Source organism: Chenopodium album, chromosome 13 (assembly GCF_948465745.1).
Source record: "Chenopodium album chromosome 13, dcCheAlbu1.1, whole genome shotgun sequence".
Taxonomy (NCBI): Eukaryota; Viridiplantae; Streptophyta; class Magnoliopsida; order Caryophyllales; family Amaranthaceae; genus Chenopodium; species Chenopodium album.
In genome coordinates this window covers 4,875,059-4,889,444 of record NC_137846.1, presented here as the reverse complement: position 1 = coordinate 4,889,444, position 14,386 = coordinate 4,875,059, and the positions used below count along the sequence as shown (strand labels likewise).

The 14,386-nt window shown below is 33.1% G+C and overlaps 2 protein-coding genes across 2 annotated transcripts; both read right to left on the bottom strand.

The window, feature by feature from the left end:
* Positions 1-490: 490 nt before the first annotated feature.
* On the bottom strand, positions 491-2,673 carry LOC145576057 (uncharacterized). Its single transcript, XM_081633844.1, has 4 exons — positions 2,551-2,673; positions 1,798-2,343; positions 1,237-1,426; positions 491-1,095 (listed from the first exon to the last, which is right to left on the bottom strand). The coding sequence occupies exons 1-4, from the start codon at positions 2,609-2,611 to the stop codon at positions 912-914; spliced, it is 981 nt and encodes a 326-aa protein (XP_081489970.1). The 5' UTR covers positions 2,612-2,673; the 3' UTR covers positions 491-911.
* A 5,239-nt stretch (positions 2,674-7,912) lies between these two features.
* LOC145576056 (serine/threonine-protein kinase haspin homolog) lies at positions 7,913-14,091 on the bottom strand. The gene is made up of 14 exons (XM_081633843.1): positions 13,849-14,091; positions 13,647-13,754; positions 13,360-13,453; positions 11,726-12,276; positions 10,802-10,925; positions 10,290-10,399; positions 9,577-9,688; positions 9,347-9,439; positions 9,197-9,258; positions 8,957-9,087; positions 8,813-8,883; positions 8,676-8,728; positions 8,476-8,542; positions 7,913-8,244 (listed from the first exon to the last, which is right to left on the bottom strand). Exons 1-14 carry the CDS (start codon positions 14,016-14,018, stop codon positions 8,119-8,121), a joined length of 1,872 nt encoding a protein of 623 aa, XP_081489969.1. The 5' UTR covers positions 14,019-14,091; the 3' UTR covers positions 7,913-8,118.
* Positions 14,092-14,386: the final 295 nt, after the last annotated feature.

Here is a 14,386-nt window from a genome sequence, read left to right as displayed (position 1 = left end):
TTCGGAATCTCTCTTCTGCTGCCTGCTGGACTGTTGTTGAGAAGAGAACAAAGAAACTTCATGAATCAGTCAACTAAGTTTGGTATGAGAAATTTAAACCTGTTTTCTACCTACCTAGCATGTGGTAACCCAAGGGTTTTTTAAAAAAAAAAAATTCTTGATTTAGATGGGGACAGTTTCATTTGTCTGATTGTTTCATATGCAGACAGTTTTGATGTGCTAGTGTTGAAATTAATGGTGGTAATTGTCATTTCTATACTAGATCACCAATCTACCATCACTCTGAAACTGCAAGGCGAATTCTATACTGCGTATCTTTTACTTGAAACATGGAAGCAACGCCATATTTAGGTTCCGAATACAAGTCTATGACTTGATTTTGAGTAGCCTGAGACAACTCTGATCAAATCTCTAATGATCATAGAGGGTGTGTATTAGTTTAAACTTCTAATGATGTCAGAGCAAGTGCAGTAAAACATTGCAAAATGTGTTAGTTTAATTACCAGAACAAGTACATTGCTTAAAAGAAACCTGAAGTAACTATACCATTTACTCGTAGATAATTATATAACACAAGAAAACTCTCAACTTCTATTACAATTCTCGTGAATCTACAGATCATGGGTTTCCTTTATACAATCTTAATCTGCTGAGCGAATCTAGCTATTTCTAATCTAGAGCATCTCATATAGTAACTCTCTTACCTACAAACTGTTATCTCAGAGATGATGGCAACTGATGTGGTTTGGATTTCCGATCACTAACTTTTTAAGTACTCCTAAAGCTAATGTAAATCTCACTATCATATTTCGTTGCCTCGATCTCATAGGTCTAAAAGATCTGTACAAGAGCATAACTTTCTTTTACCATTAGCTAGGATCCTTGTTAACCTTGTGATTTGAAAAAAAAACTCATGTACTCGGAATTAGTTTTCCTGTGAAGTAGAAAACTACCAGGGTGATGAAACAGAAGTCGGGTCGCAGAGCAGCTGAACCTGCAGGAAGAGATCCAAGTGGAGGGCTATCAGGTCCATAACTTGCAGGAAACAGTGAATTTGGGTTGCCTGGAGTTGAGAATGATGGTGATCCAAAGGTGCTGCAAGCATATAATAAGAAGATAAAAAGTATTAACTCAAGTGATTATTATACTGTCTCTATCACAGTTTCATACATATTTATGAAATTTGAAGCATGCATCACGTGTATATAGATCTAGTTAGTTAATAAGATAGCATACCCAGATGATGGACTCCCATATGGCATTCCAGTAGTCCCGGGTGAGGATGTTGTTGTCGGTGTTGGAAATGTTGAAGAAGGTGTCTCTGTTGTTGGAGGAGTTGTTGATAAAGGCATAGCTGTTCCTGTTCCGGTTCCAGTTCCAGTTCCAGTTCCGGATGCTGATGATGGGTAGATACAAGAACCAGTACCTACACACCCAAATCCCCACATTTTAAAACACTTAAGATTAGTTCACACTCATAATTGATGCAAAACTCATGATTCATATCTCTAAAACCCTCTTTAGCTAGAAACTTACTAAGATTAGCACACATTTACATATGATGCAGAAACAATACCCTTGTGCTAAATCTTACTACTTACTAGTAATAGTAAAGCACTCATTTTTCTTTTTTGGGTTTATAGAAAGTCGCAAAAAAACAATGATGTAGACAATAATTGATCCTGAATATTGGGTACCGCTAAAACTTTACCAACTAAGCTAATTGACATCGACCCATTAAACACACACATGTAAATTTTGCAAAAATCATAAAAAATTAAAATGAAAAAAACTTACTAGGATTAGTGTTAACCAGCTGAGCAGCACCCCCAAAATCACAACTAGTAGGCGAAGGATTCTTCTGAAAATAACTATTAAATGCATAAGAAGCATGATTAGCAAGACTGTTAGGATTATAACAACTACCCCCATCTTGAATTGTTGAACAATCAGCTCCATTTCCACAAGCATAATCTAATGCACTCTGCAGTGCAGTCTCTGAAGCACCACTATTAGCCACACACCAACTCTGCCCTGTGCTACCACCACCTGTGGGCTGGCTAGGCGGGTTCGATACCGGCACGTTTCCGGTATTTGCAGGATTAGTGATGGGTGTAGGTGTTGTTGGGGTGGTTGAAGCAGGGATTGTGGTTGTTGCTGGTGGTGTTGTTGGAAATTGGTTGTTTTCTGGGGTGGTGGGGTTTGAAGCAGGGACTGTAATAATTGTTGGTGAGGGTGTAGATGGTGGGAAATTTGCTGGGTTTGTTGTAGAATCATCTAATCTTCTGACAATTTTCTGTTGTTTTCTCTGTGTTTTTCCTGTTTCTGAATCCATAATTCCTCCTGCAAGAAAATTACCATTTCTAGTAAATTTGAACGTTTCAAACACATAATAATTCCGTTTTTTTAATAGTAAAATCGATTCATTAATGAAACATTATCATACGACATCTGCAATAGATAGTTGAATCTAATAAACATGTAACATATTGAATTGATCTTGCACGGTGAGATATCTCTTAAAACTAAAAGTAAAGATAATGTACTTACCACATTTGGAGATGGTTATGGAGAGAAGCAAGATGAAGTATAGAGAGTTAAGTTTAGCCATGAGGAGGGTTTTGGTGGGTTTTTGGGAAGAAACCTAAAAATATAGGAATGAATTTGCAATAATTAAGCTATAAAAAATTAATGAAATGATAATGATTTAAGAAGATTTATAAGTACAAAAATGAAAAAAGAAAGGTGAATATAGAGAAGGTGGGGAAGAAAGAAAGTAGTATAATAAAGTGGAAAAAGGGAAAGAAACCTATAATATATGGTTTTGTGCAATTTGGTGAAATAGAAAAAAGGAAAAGACATTTGCTTTGTCATGAAAGATGAAGAGATGCATGTTCCTTTGCTTACCAATTACCAATTTTATTTTCTATCTTTTTTCTAATTTTTTTTTTTTTTTTTTTTTTTTTTTTTTTTTTTTTTTTTTGGGAATACATAGAGAATCAAATACAGAGCATTATGTAAAAATTTGTATTGTTTATAAAAGAAGAATAAGATGGAGAATATTGGAGAAAAGGAAATCTGAGTAGAAGAGATTAGAGGTTTTTGATGCTCATATCATATGCATGTACAACATGGGGTAATGGGTGATTAATTGATTTCACGTGCTAGTGATGGGAACTCTACAATGGAGTTAAAAGGCATGCAAGACGTATGATGTACTTCTTCCGTCTATGGGTAATTTATATTTTCTTATACTCTATTCGTTCTATTAAAAAAAAAATCTCTTTTCTCTTTAATAAGTTTTTAAACGGGATGTTTGGATTTACTACGTGTACATAAGATTTAAAATTGTGGCTTTTTGTTATATTAGCTTTGATACCATGTTAGAGAACTAAGGGCCTTTTCACTTCAGCTTAATTTCAGTTCAATTCAGTTCAGTTCAGCTCCAATAAGTTCAGTTTAGTTCAGTTCAGCTCCAATTAGTTCAGTTCAGTTTATTAAATATGAACATACCCTAATTCAACGAACCAAAAAATTAAGCTAATGATTAAAGTTCATGATATTGGATTTATACTCTGTCAAAAAATTATCCAAAATTGTTAGTTGTTACATTTCAAATAAGATTCAAAATTATATATCATACAAGTTGTATAATGAAAACAAAATTAGCCATACTTATACAAATCATCCAAAAATTAACAAAAGAAAATTAACGACTTAAACTGATCGATCTCTTTTTAATTGTCAAACTTTGATCATAAACTTTTATACAAAATGTGCATTAATCCATCATATATGAAATAATTTCAATTAGATTTGTATTATATATAATTTATTATAAATCAAGAACTTGCAAATTGCAATAATAATGTACATATAAAATAAATTTATAGAACCTTCATAAACAAGAAATGCAGTATGAACCTTAAATAAAATTGAATGATAAACAAATAAAGACAGCCGACAAGGCAGACAGACAACAGTTCAGGGCCTAAACCTTTTAAGACCAGTTAATTAACCTAAAAGGGTTTAATTAAAAATTTAATTGCAGAGGTATTTTATGGTTTAGGTTAGTGGACAAACTTCTTTTGCATCCACTGAAAAATTATAAGCTAAGCACAAATAACAAACACTAGGATGTGCTTAACATTTAACATTGTGTTATCTTTAATTTGTTTGTTTTATATATTCAACTTTTGTCAAGATGATAGAGCCAAAAAATCGTTCATTATTCTTTGATTTTTGAGAATAAATTCATTAAAAAAAAAAAATCAAATTAGAGTTTGTTTGACATTGTTTTTTTTTTTTTTTGAAATTAAATTGAAACTTAAACAAGAAACATTAAAAAGGTGTTTCCACTTTTTGGTTGACTAATTTTTTTTTTTTTTTTTTTTTTGAAGAAATGACTAATTTTTATTCATTATATGATATATATCATATGATTTTAAAAAAACAAAAAACTAAAAAAAGAAAACAACAGTGATGCCAAACAAACTCTAAAGTTTTTGTTTTTGTATCTATCTCGATAGTATTTTTTGTGTAATTCTAACACTATTTTTGACAATTACGGACATTTTCAGACTGAAATTTGCATGATTTGTCAAATTCGAAGATTGCTTTACCCTTCCTCCATTAAAAAAATAAAAATAAAAAATAAAAATCTGCCCTTAAAATTTGTCATGATAAAAAAAAATTTAAAATGAAAAAGTTCTTCCATATATCCGGGACGATATAGCTTAATGCTAATGATACAATAATTATAATATCTTGAACAATTATATCAACTGTAATGCAATTACTTTCCGCCTTCTTATAAATTAATACTGTCACGTTATTATTTTTAATGTATGTGATTATAAAATGTTAAGCTAATCAACAATAACATTTAAATAAGAAAAAGATGTCTTTTTCTCCCTCATAAAAGATACCTAATAACGTGTAAAAACAAAAATTGCGTAATATATTTGTACAACATAAAGTTAAGATGACATGTTTATGATCGCGATCTCCAATTTGACCCTTCATTTGACGGCAGCCTCATGCAAATATCTTATACACGTATAAACATTGTTTAGGAATTAAGTAAGCTTCGTTCTCATCCTAATTAATCTTGTTCTTTAGTATTAGGAAGCATTATCGAAGGTCCAAGGAGATCGAGCTCATACATATAATAAATTTTAGTAAATTTGGATGATATTTAATTAATTTCTTAGCTTATTGCCAAAGATTCTATGTTTTATATAATCTTCATTTAAGAAATAATAAAAATTAAGTAAGCTTGTCATGCATCCTAGCTAATGTTGTATTTTAGTATTATTAGAATGATAGATCGAGGGTTATCCAAGGAGGTCGAGCTCAAATAATTTATGACTTCCTCCGTTTTTTTTAGCTGATACCGTTTGACTTTTACACTATTCACACAACATGATTTGACTCGCTTTTGTGGTTTATAGATACAATAAAATATATTCACGTGGTATTGTTTGAATCGTTTTAATGTATATTTTATAAATATCCACTTTTTATAATTTTAAAATATTGATAATTAGAGATATCAATCATTAAAAACATGCATTGGCAAACATGATAATAAAAAGGTGTCAACTAAAAAAAAAATAGAGAAAGTTTAAAATAACACAAGTTCGAATGTTATTCACTAGCAGAATTTGTACCAAAAAAAAAGAAGGAAATAAGATTTTTTTCTCCAATTCTCTAATGAAATCTAATAAATAAATACCTTATTGATAACAAAGAATCTGTCATGTATGTATTATCAATTATGTAAAAATTTCTGCAAATTCAATATAATCATACACCCTATACATACGTGCTCCAACACAATAATCACACATGACACATGCACTGATATTTAACGCGTGTACGATATGTGCCAGTTCGATCTTCTTCCATCATAGTATAATATGATGATCGAACATCTACCTACAACTATATAGCAAGAATGAAGAAAGAACATAAAGACGACGGCAGTAAAGAGGGATTAAAAATATGTTATCTAGGGAACTAAGTATCGGACAAAATAAACAATGTACAACTAGTGCAAAACCAACGTCACCAAAGTTAACTTGATAAGGAAGGATGAACTAACCATATCATACACTGTATAATAAAAACGAAATAAACCATGCATGTTTTTTTTTTTTTTTTTTTTTTTGGCGCAAAGTTACACTGCTCCATGCACCAAGAATTGTAAGTGGCCAAATCTTATTTAAGATAAAGTTTTATCTAAAAATTATTTTACTTTCATTGATTGTCAAAAAGGCTTCTACAAAGCCAGAAAGTAAGTCCAAAAGATGGCTTAATTAAGCAATCACAATTAAGCTAGCTTATTATTTTTAGATGATAATAATTTAGACCCAAAAACAAAGGGAGTCTTTACATCAGAATTATTATTAGACCCCAAAAAAAAAAAAAAAATTAAGATGTGATTAACAGATAATCACCCACTAATAAGTTACTTTTATACCAGAATAATCTTGGTTTCTTAGTGCATGTGAGGATGTGATACTTTATTTGGAGCTAGATTAGTTTTGAGTCTCATCAACTTCTTTGTTTTTTAACAAGTTGGTTGAGATTTGATTATCTTGCTTGCTTTCTTATATCTTGTTACTTCCATCATACATGCATGAGATGGAAGTATTAATGTATTATTTAACTTTTGGGATATTATGATTATCATACAAACTGAATTTTGTCTACACATAGAGAAGGCTAGGCAAAATTATTTATTATATAGAACGTTATTTTGTTTGAAGGGAGAGGCATGAAAGCTAGTTAAGAAACGATCTTTCAACCCAACGTTCTTTATCAACTCTCGGATTTTGTTTGTTTTGACAAAAAAGATTTCACATTTTCTATTATTTGACCTTTAATGGGTGAAAAAATTCTCCTTTTGAAAAGAAAGAATATTACATTCTTACTCTTAGGGTCTGTTCTGTTCAGCTTAATTTCACTTCAATTCAGTTCCTAATTTCCTTCTCTCATAAAATATTCAGTTCAGTTCAACTCATTTCAGTAAATCAGAACTGGCCCTTTAATTTCTTTTCCTTTGTAATCTTTCATGTAAAAAAGCACACAAAGAAAATCTATTTTTACAATTGTGTATGTTTTCCCTGAATTATATATATTTTCTGTCAAAATAAATGAATCTTTAATTAAAATGCGGTATATATTAAATGGGTTGCAGGATACATCACAAAGTTGTAAAATCTAATCCCTTCTTTATAAACTTGATGGGTGGGTGGGTGGGGGAAACAGGTAATGAAAAGGAAAAACTTTGGGCAATGCCATGCATGTTCAATGTCACCACTAAAAAGTATTCCTGGGACTTATCCTCTATTCCTTCTTTTGACCAAGCAATCTGATTTGGATGATGGAGACTATATGGGTTTATGCTCTTTTTATTTGGATAATTTGATGGCCAAGTTTTTAAATTGGAAAGCAGCCAAAATATGTCAAGACTGTAAAAAGTATAAACCCTACTCTCCATTTGGTAGCCAGGTACAAATTGTCATGCAAGTATCTCATTTTCTTCGTAAATTTTCATCATCATTTAGTACGTACTAGTAAAGAGGTGTTTTATGGGAAATGTTTTTTAAGAAGAAAGAAAGAGAGTTAATGTCTTAATGATACATCATTTCTTTACCAATTTCATATAAATCCATTATCGTTACTGCCTACTCCACATCATATGAATACTCTGAGTAAATAACTAAATTCATAAGAAGCCTTAACATCAATGATAAGCAATTGAACGTGCAGCATGCAAGTACAAACTGAAGAAGAAAAACAAGGGTTAAATTAAAGGACTGCCAAATTTTACAGTCAAAATGATTTCATTAGAGTTTAAATAATAGGAATTAGGATAAAAAGATGAAAACATTACAGTGGATGAGTATATAATTACAAATACATACATTTACAGCGTGATCAAACTTGACAAATGAACCAAACATTTACAGTCTTACAGGCTTCTCAGTCTTCTCACTAAGCGGTGAGAACTGTCATACACTCACCTCTCTTGGTAAAATTACTCGGTGTTTTTAATGATTTGAAGCTGTTATGGCAAATGGCCTAAAGCAATGACCCTTGAGCTTTACCTCAAGCAGCGTGACCAACAAACATATCACTAAAGATAGGATCTGAAAGCGCTTCCTTTGCAGAATTGCAACTGTTCCATCGCTTCTTCAAGGATCGTAACTCTCTTTCATCTTTTCCACAACGTTTCTGGAAACAAAATAACATGAATGATCTAGTCTCCCATTTTAAAATTCAGCTGCCAAGTGAATGAAGAAGGACTAATAACCGTGCACTTATTCAAATTAGCTCAACTAATAGTGAACATTGATGCAATATATCCTATCCGTCTATTGATTATGAATGCATCTTCAAGCCCAATCAAATGGTTGGCATTGGCCAATATATTAGATAATATAACAGGGTAGATTAAGCGCTTACAAATGATTTCTTCAGCAACAATATATCCACCAGATACTGTAACCATAATACGTTTGTCTTTGGAAAACTGCCAACAGCAAATTTCAATCAAATTAAGCATTCAATTGAACTTTTTCATAGAAACTGATTATTGATCAAACTCCCAGCCCTACAGTAGATTCAACATAATTAATAAAACCAATCTTAATAACGAAATATACCTTCCATCCCAGCAATCATCTGTGACCTCCCTCATTTTCCGATATGTTTCTGCCTGCGCAAGACAATTGAGAATTCAATCACAAATTCATTTTAATAGGAACAAGTGGTAGAACTGGATTATAAATATTTTTCTTACTTGCTTATCTCCTTTGGGACCTTCGAAAAGCTCAGGATCCGAGGATAAATTCAAATAGAGAATTGTGTTGCCTGTGTGTATTGCATATCAGTGAACCAATATGCCAAAGATATACAGCAATGTGTTGAGTTCATAGACAATTACCTGTATTGATCCTTGAAAGGGTAAAATCAATTATGGAAACCAACAGCCCATGTGTTCTTATGGATGTCGTCCTTCCTTCAAGAGTAAACTGCAGCACAGCAGTCTCTCTTCTGCTTAAAAGAATGTTTCCCCTAGGAAGGGATAAAAAAAAATGGGTAAAGAAAAAGAATTTATAGACTCAACTGTAGCACAAAAACATATTAGAAGATATTCACATGTCAAGACGTTCTTAGAGTTTACCAGTGCAGATCACGGTGTTCAAATTCAAAAGCAGCTTCTGCAACAGCCAGGGCAGCTGTTACCTGCAATTCATAGTGTCCAAAGCGTTTTAAGCAAAAAATTTAAAAAGAAATATAAAAAAAATAGTATAGTACAAAAGTCGTTTTATACCTGAACTAACAAACTCTGCGCTTCATTGAAGTCTAAGAGAACAAAACTTTCAAGATCAGTACCACCAAGCTCAAGGATTGAAACGAGATAACACTGTAAACAAGATAATGATCAAGTAGACAATTTTATGGCACATTGCAGCTGAAAGTCTAGAAAGCTGCATGCAAATGCCAAAAATCCCATAATTATGCATATACTCTACTACAAATTGAACTGCAAAGACCACAAACCTGATTCTCAGGAAATTGCTTAGGATGGTCATTCTCTGAGCCATGCTCTGTATCCCAATTTTCCCAAGCTTTCAATAGAACGGGATTATAAGGACCTTGACAAACCTTAATACTGAAAAACAGAGAATTAAGAACTTATTATAAGATTGTTAAAAGAAATTCAATCCTCAAAAGCATAAATCTAGCATCTTTGCACATATAAGTTCTTGGAACATACATAGTACTACGTAAGTCGGTAAGTGATTATTCATTAGTGGTGCAAGCTAGCAAGTAAACTACACGAACAAAGCCTTAAAAATATTAGATTCATAGGCTGTGTTGAACTAGTGAACTACTGGTCATCTACAAAATTCCAGATCCTTTTAAGTTGAAGTTATAACTGTTGTCTTTCTACCTATTTCTGCATTTATTGTTCCTTTTCATTTGTTCTGAGTTATTGCTTGCTGGCTAGAAACAGTCAGTTGAGTTGAACATAACATGGTATGAAATACTCGTACTATATGGCTCTGTGTGTGTGTGTGTGTGTATAAAATGTAAATAGATGATTAGCTAGAAATCTCCTATTTCCAAAACTAGGGCACAACATCTCAGACTAAGGACTAAGGAGTCCAGTTTGAACTTAGTAAGAGCACCTATTTCATGTCTAAATGAGCAATCAGAAACTTCTAGATTGTGGCACAGCCAAAGAAAAGTGAGTTCTCAATTGAACATACTCTTTTGTCTGTATAAATGTAGTGGTAGCATTATCAAATAGAACCTCACTCCCTCTTAAGCGATTAAGTGTCCGTGACAGTATCACTTCTTCCAGCAACTCCATAGATCTCTGTAAAGCATTCATAAACAAGAATACATATCTTCAAATATATAAGAAGTATAATTCAATCGAAGTTTTACTTTAATGTATAAGGTACTGAATAACCCAGTTATAAAAAAAAATGGTTTGAAAGTTTAACATATTTTGCAGAAATCCTGATGAACCAAATGTGAGCAGCTGTCTAAAGCATGATTGATGTGTTATTTAGGCTTTTTGCCGCAAGAATAGGAAATTCTGGTTAAGCTCGTCTCATTGCCTAGAATAATATCCTGAATGTTCTAAAGCATAAGCCAAGGAAACATTTTACCTATGACTGCTGCTCATAGTTGTCTGATGCCAATGCATGACCTACTCAGGCACAATGAGCAAGGAACACAAAGCAGTGATAAGAGATATTGCTTTAAAGTGTACCTTTTGTATTTCACCGTTTACTCTTAGTTCTCCATCAATAGGAACAATTTTGCAAACGGAACTTCCAGCAATAAAAGCCTCTCCAAATGTGCCTTCACCAATCTTAACGATACTTCCTGTATCACTAAATTCCATATTTTCAAATCTCATTAGGGAATAAAGGGCTTCTATGCTTGTGAATTCATGGCAAAAACACAAGAAAATGCAAGATGAAATGTGGAAGAAGCCTTATCTTTACAATATGGCCTTTCAGGCGCATATGATACTCATAACAAAAACAAAAATCAGAAATAAATTTTGTCCTGATGATTAAATTTGAAGAATGATATAGTTGCTTGAAAGTGCTCAGTGCTCAGACTGCTCACAGCTCACCCATCAACAGTCAGCCCTTTACAATAACAAGAAAAATAACTGATATATCGAGCAATTAAATCATGTATGAGAAGTACTACCTCCATCACCTAAGCCACCAAAGTAAAAAGACAATCAATAATAGCATACTACTTATATTATCTAATACCGTTTTAATCATTCACTTAACTTATACTTTCTCTACAAAAAAATTGTGCCTAGAAACATAGAAAACTTGGTTGCATAGTGATTCTAAATTACCATGCGTTCTTGCCAATTATGAATCATTTACAGCATTAGCACTCCATAATTTTAAGTTCATCACATTTGGTTAAAAAGGATATACTGACATGTATAAATTGTGTATGGCTAAGCTAAAAGTAAGTTGAATTAAGAAAGCAGAAAGAAAATAATCCTGTCTACATGAGGCAGACTCTTAAGTAAAAACAAGTTTTGTGCAGTTCAGCAGGATAATTTTCTACCTGTCTTTTTACTATCTTGATAGAATTTTTACCCATGTTTTGCAGCTTATGTGACATGGAGAAAAGTGACTATAATCAACAAAATACTGACCAGAGGTTGGAGAACACTTCAAACAACGTTGAAGGAGCTGACTGTTCGCATTCCTTCAGAAGTGCAAAAAACGCCTCATTAGCCAAAGAACTAGGCCGCGATGCTAAAGAAAGCTTTTTGATCTCAGATTCTATATCATCAAAGTCCTTGTCCTCTAGGTACTCAAGATCAATATGACCCTTCCCTAAATGTGTGAGCATATCTTGCACTGAGAGTGAACCAGATATACTGCGCAGACGAAATTCTTTAGACTTTATCAGACACGAGGAATCAAACCCATCATTATTATAAGGAATAGGCTCCAGTGCCCCCCCATCTGGAGTTCTTAATATGGTAGACAATGTGCTGGAAGGAATTACATGCTGCTTCTTAGCATGTAGCCACTTTTCGAGCCTTGAGCAGAGTGGAGGCACTCTTATATTGTCAGGTTGAATTCCCATCACCCAAGCAACTTTTTTAGGTGAAGGACTTTCTTCCAACAACTCATCTGCATCAACTTCTTGGAAGTATGCTCTCTCTTTCTCAAAATTCGGGGCCTGTGTAACTTTTCCCTTAATGGCAAACAAACAAAACTTTATCACTATGAAAGCCTTTTTTTCTTATTTGGCACAAGGGAGGGAGTGTGAAAAAGAAAGAATTGATGAAAACATATAGTATAATGATAAAAACTTGATAATTTGATTACACACAAGCATTTTAATACTACTTCCTATGTCTGAAAATGATAATCACATATGATATTATGGGATTTTTGTTAAAAGTGTTCTCTTTTCCTACAAAGCTATCTGGCTATGAACTAACTCACTTAACATTAGACTATTCAATTTAAGACAGCCGACATACATGGAGTGATAGGGTGAGAGTAGGAATGGTCCTACTAGTATATTAGGAAAATTATGTCACGTCCTCAATGATTAGATGTAAAAAAAATGTTTGAAGACGAAGTGGATATATAATACAACACATACAGAGATATTCAAAATAAAAAATGCTTAAAAACTACAATATCTTAGACCGTTATTTACAAAACTAAAAGTCTTAAACATCATACTTCCTCCGTTTTTCAAATTATTACACCACTTACCTTTTAAGGAAGTTTCATAAATATTGCACCATATCCATTTAAGGAAACAAAATGTCTCTGCTCACGCTATAAATACCTAATATATCTTTACTTTATGCTTACATCACATAGCTAATGTTGTACTCCTACCCTTCTATCTCTTCCTGTTTTCCACTACCAAAAATATTGTGCCCAACCTATTTGATGTGATAATAAAAGAACGGAGGAAGTATTACAAAATAAAACACCCAATATTTGAACTCTTGTGACCTAATGCCTCTAAATGTAGGAGTTAATATAAAGAGATATATTTTCTGCCTAAATTACCAGTCAAACTGCTCAATCAGATTTCCCCCACAATCAAGCCCATTACTGATGATTGATGAATCATGTTATAGTGCAAGGGGAAGAAAAGATTCATACTTTTATCTAGAGTATAAGTAGCCGCAAAAGGGTCGTAATGTAGACGAGATTCAATCCCATGTTATTTGTACCACCAAGCACTGCCAAGACATTAACCAACTAAGCTAGCCGACACACCCAACAGACGAAAAGGAAAAAAAATCCATACCTTAGGAAGAGGTGGTCTAGGTTTCCTCCTGGGTGCCCTTTGTTGCTGCTCCTTGTAATCCCCTACTGCTAAAATCGCAATACTTGCCCTTCCTCTGCAACAATAATCAATCAAAACAACTTAAGCATAACTTTGAAAATTAAATAAATTCATCATAATACCTAGTTCACTATATACTTAAAAATTAAAAGACATTTTTATGAACAATATAACATTATTAATAATAACCCAACAAATTATCATCAAAACAAAATCATGAAATGATTTAAATGGGCAAAGAAGAAAACCTGGTTGAAAGAGAACGATTCCAACTGACTCGTTGCGAGTTATTATTAATCGCCACGAAACTCACCCGACTCGCGAGACTTCCTTCCCTTGAACTACTGCTTCCCGACCTATCAAAACAAACCCCCATAAAAACCCCTAAAAATCTGGGGAAATGGCGATAAATTATACGGAAATTGAAGTAAAAAGAAGAAAAACACCAACTTTCGCAAGGGTTTTACAGCAGCAGCGTCATCGGATTTGTGACGTTGATAAGTGACGACAATTTGAGGTTGTTTTTGACGATTAAGATTATGATGATCTTCTGCTATAATTTCATTCCATAAATCGTTTTGAATTGGGGATTTTCTCTCTCTTCTAGGGTTTGAACCCATGATTAATTTGAAATTAATTGAACCTAAAACCTGATTTTGGAAGTTCAATTTTCGAGAAGAGTGACTCAGTGAGTGAGTTGAATGAGAGACAGGAGATGCAGAGAGAAACTGGAAAAAAGGAGAGAGAAAATTTCAAATTGAAGATGGAGGCGGGAGAGGTAAAACGATGACGTTTTGAGTTGGATTTTGTTGGGCTTTGGATTGTGGGTTAGAGCATGGGCATTGGTGAGTCACAAGCCTACTCACAACACTATCTCTCTTCTTCTGAGCTACCTTACCATTGCATACGGTGACTCGTTACATACTCACAAAGAGGGGAAGCAACGTCTGCTGATGCTCTGATGAGTAACTGACATATGCATGGGCTT

Coding starts and splice junctions, on each gene's coding strand:
- LOC145576057 (XM_081633844.1), bottom strand. CDS start 2,611: ATGGCTAAACTTAACTCTCTATACTTCATCTTGCTTCTCTCCATAACC. Junction 1,427..1,797: donor GCTGGTTAACACTAATCCTA/GTAAGTTTTTTT, acceptor TTGGGTGTGTAG/GTACTGGTTCTTGTATCTAC. Junction 1,096..1,236: donor TATGGGAGTCCATCATCTGG/GTATGCTATCTT, acceptor ATATGCTTGCAG/CACCTTTGGATCACCATCAT.
- LOC145576056 (XM_081633843.1), bottom strand. CDS start 14,018: ATGGGTTCAAACCCTAGAAGAGAGAGAAAATCCCCAATTCAAAACGAT. Junction 9,440..9,576: donor AGCAATTTCCTGAGAATCAG/GTTTGTGGTCTT, acceptor TCTTGTTTACAG/TGTTATCTCGTTTCAATCCT. Junction 8,729..8,812: donor GTCCCAAAGGAGATAAGCAA/GTAAGAAAAATA, acceptor TGTCTTGCGCAG/GCAGAAACATATCGGAAAAT.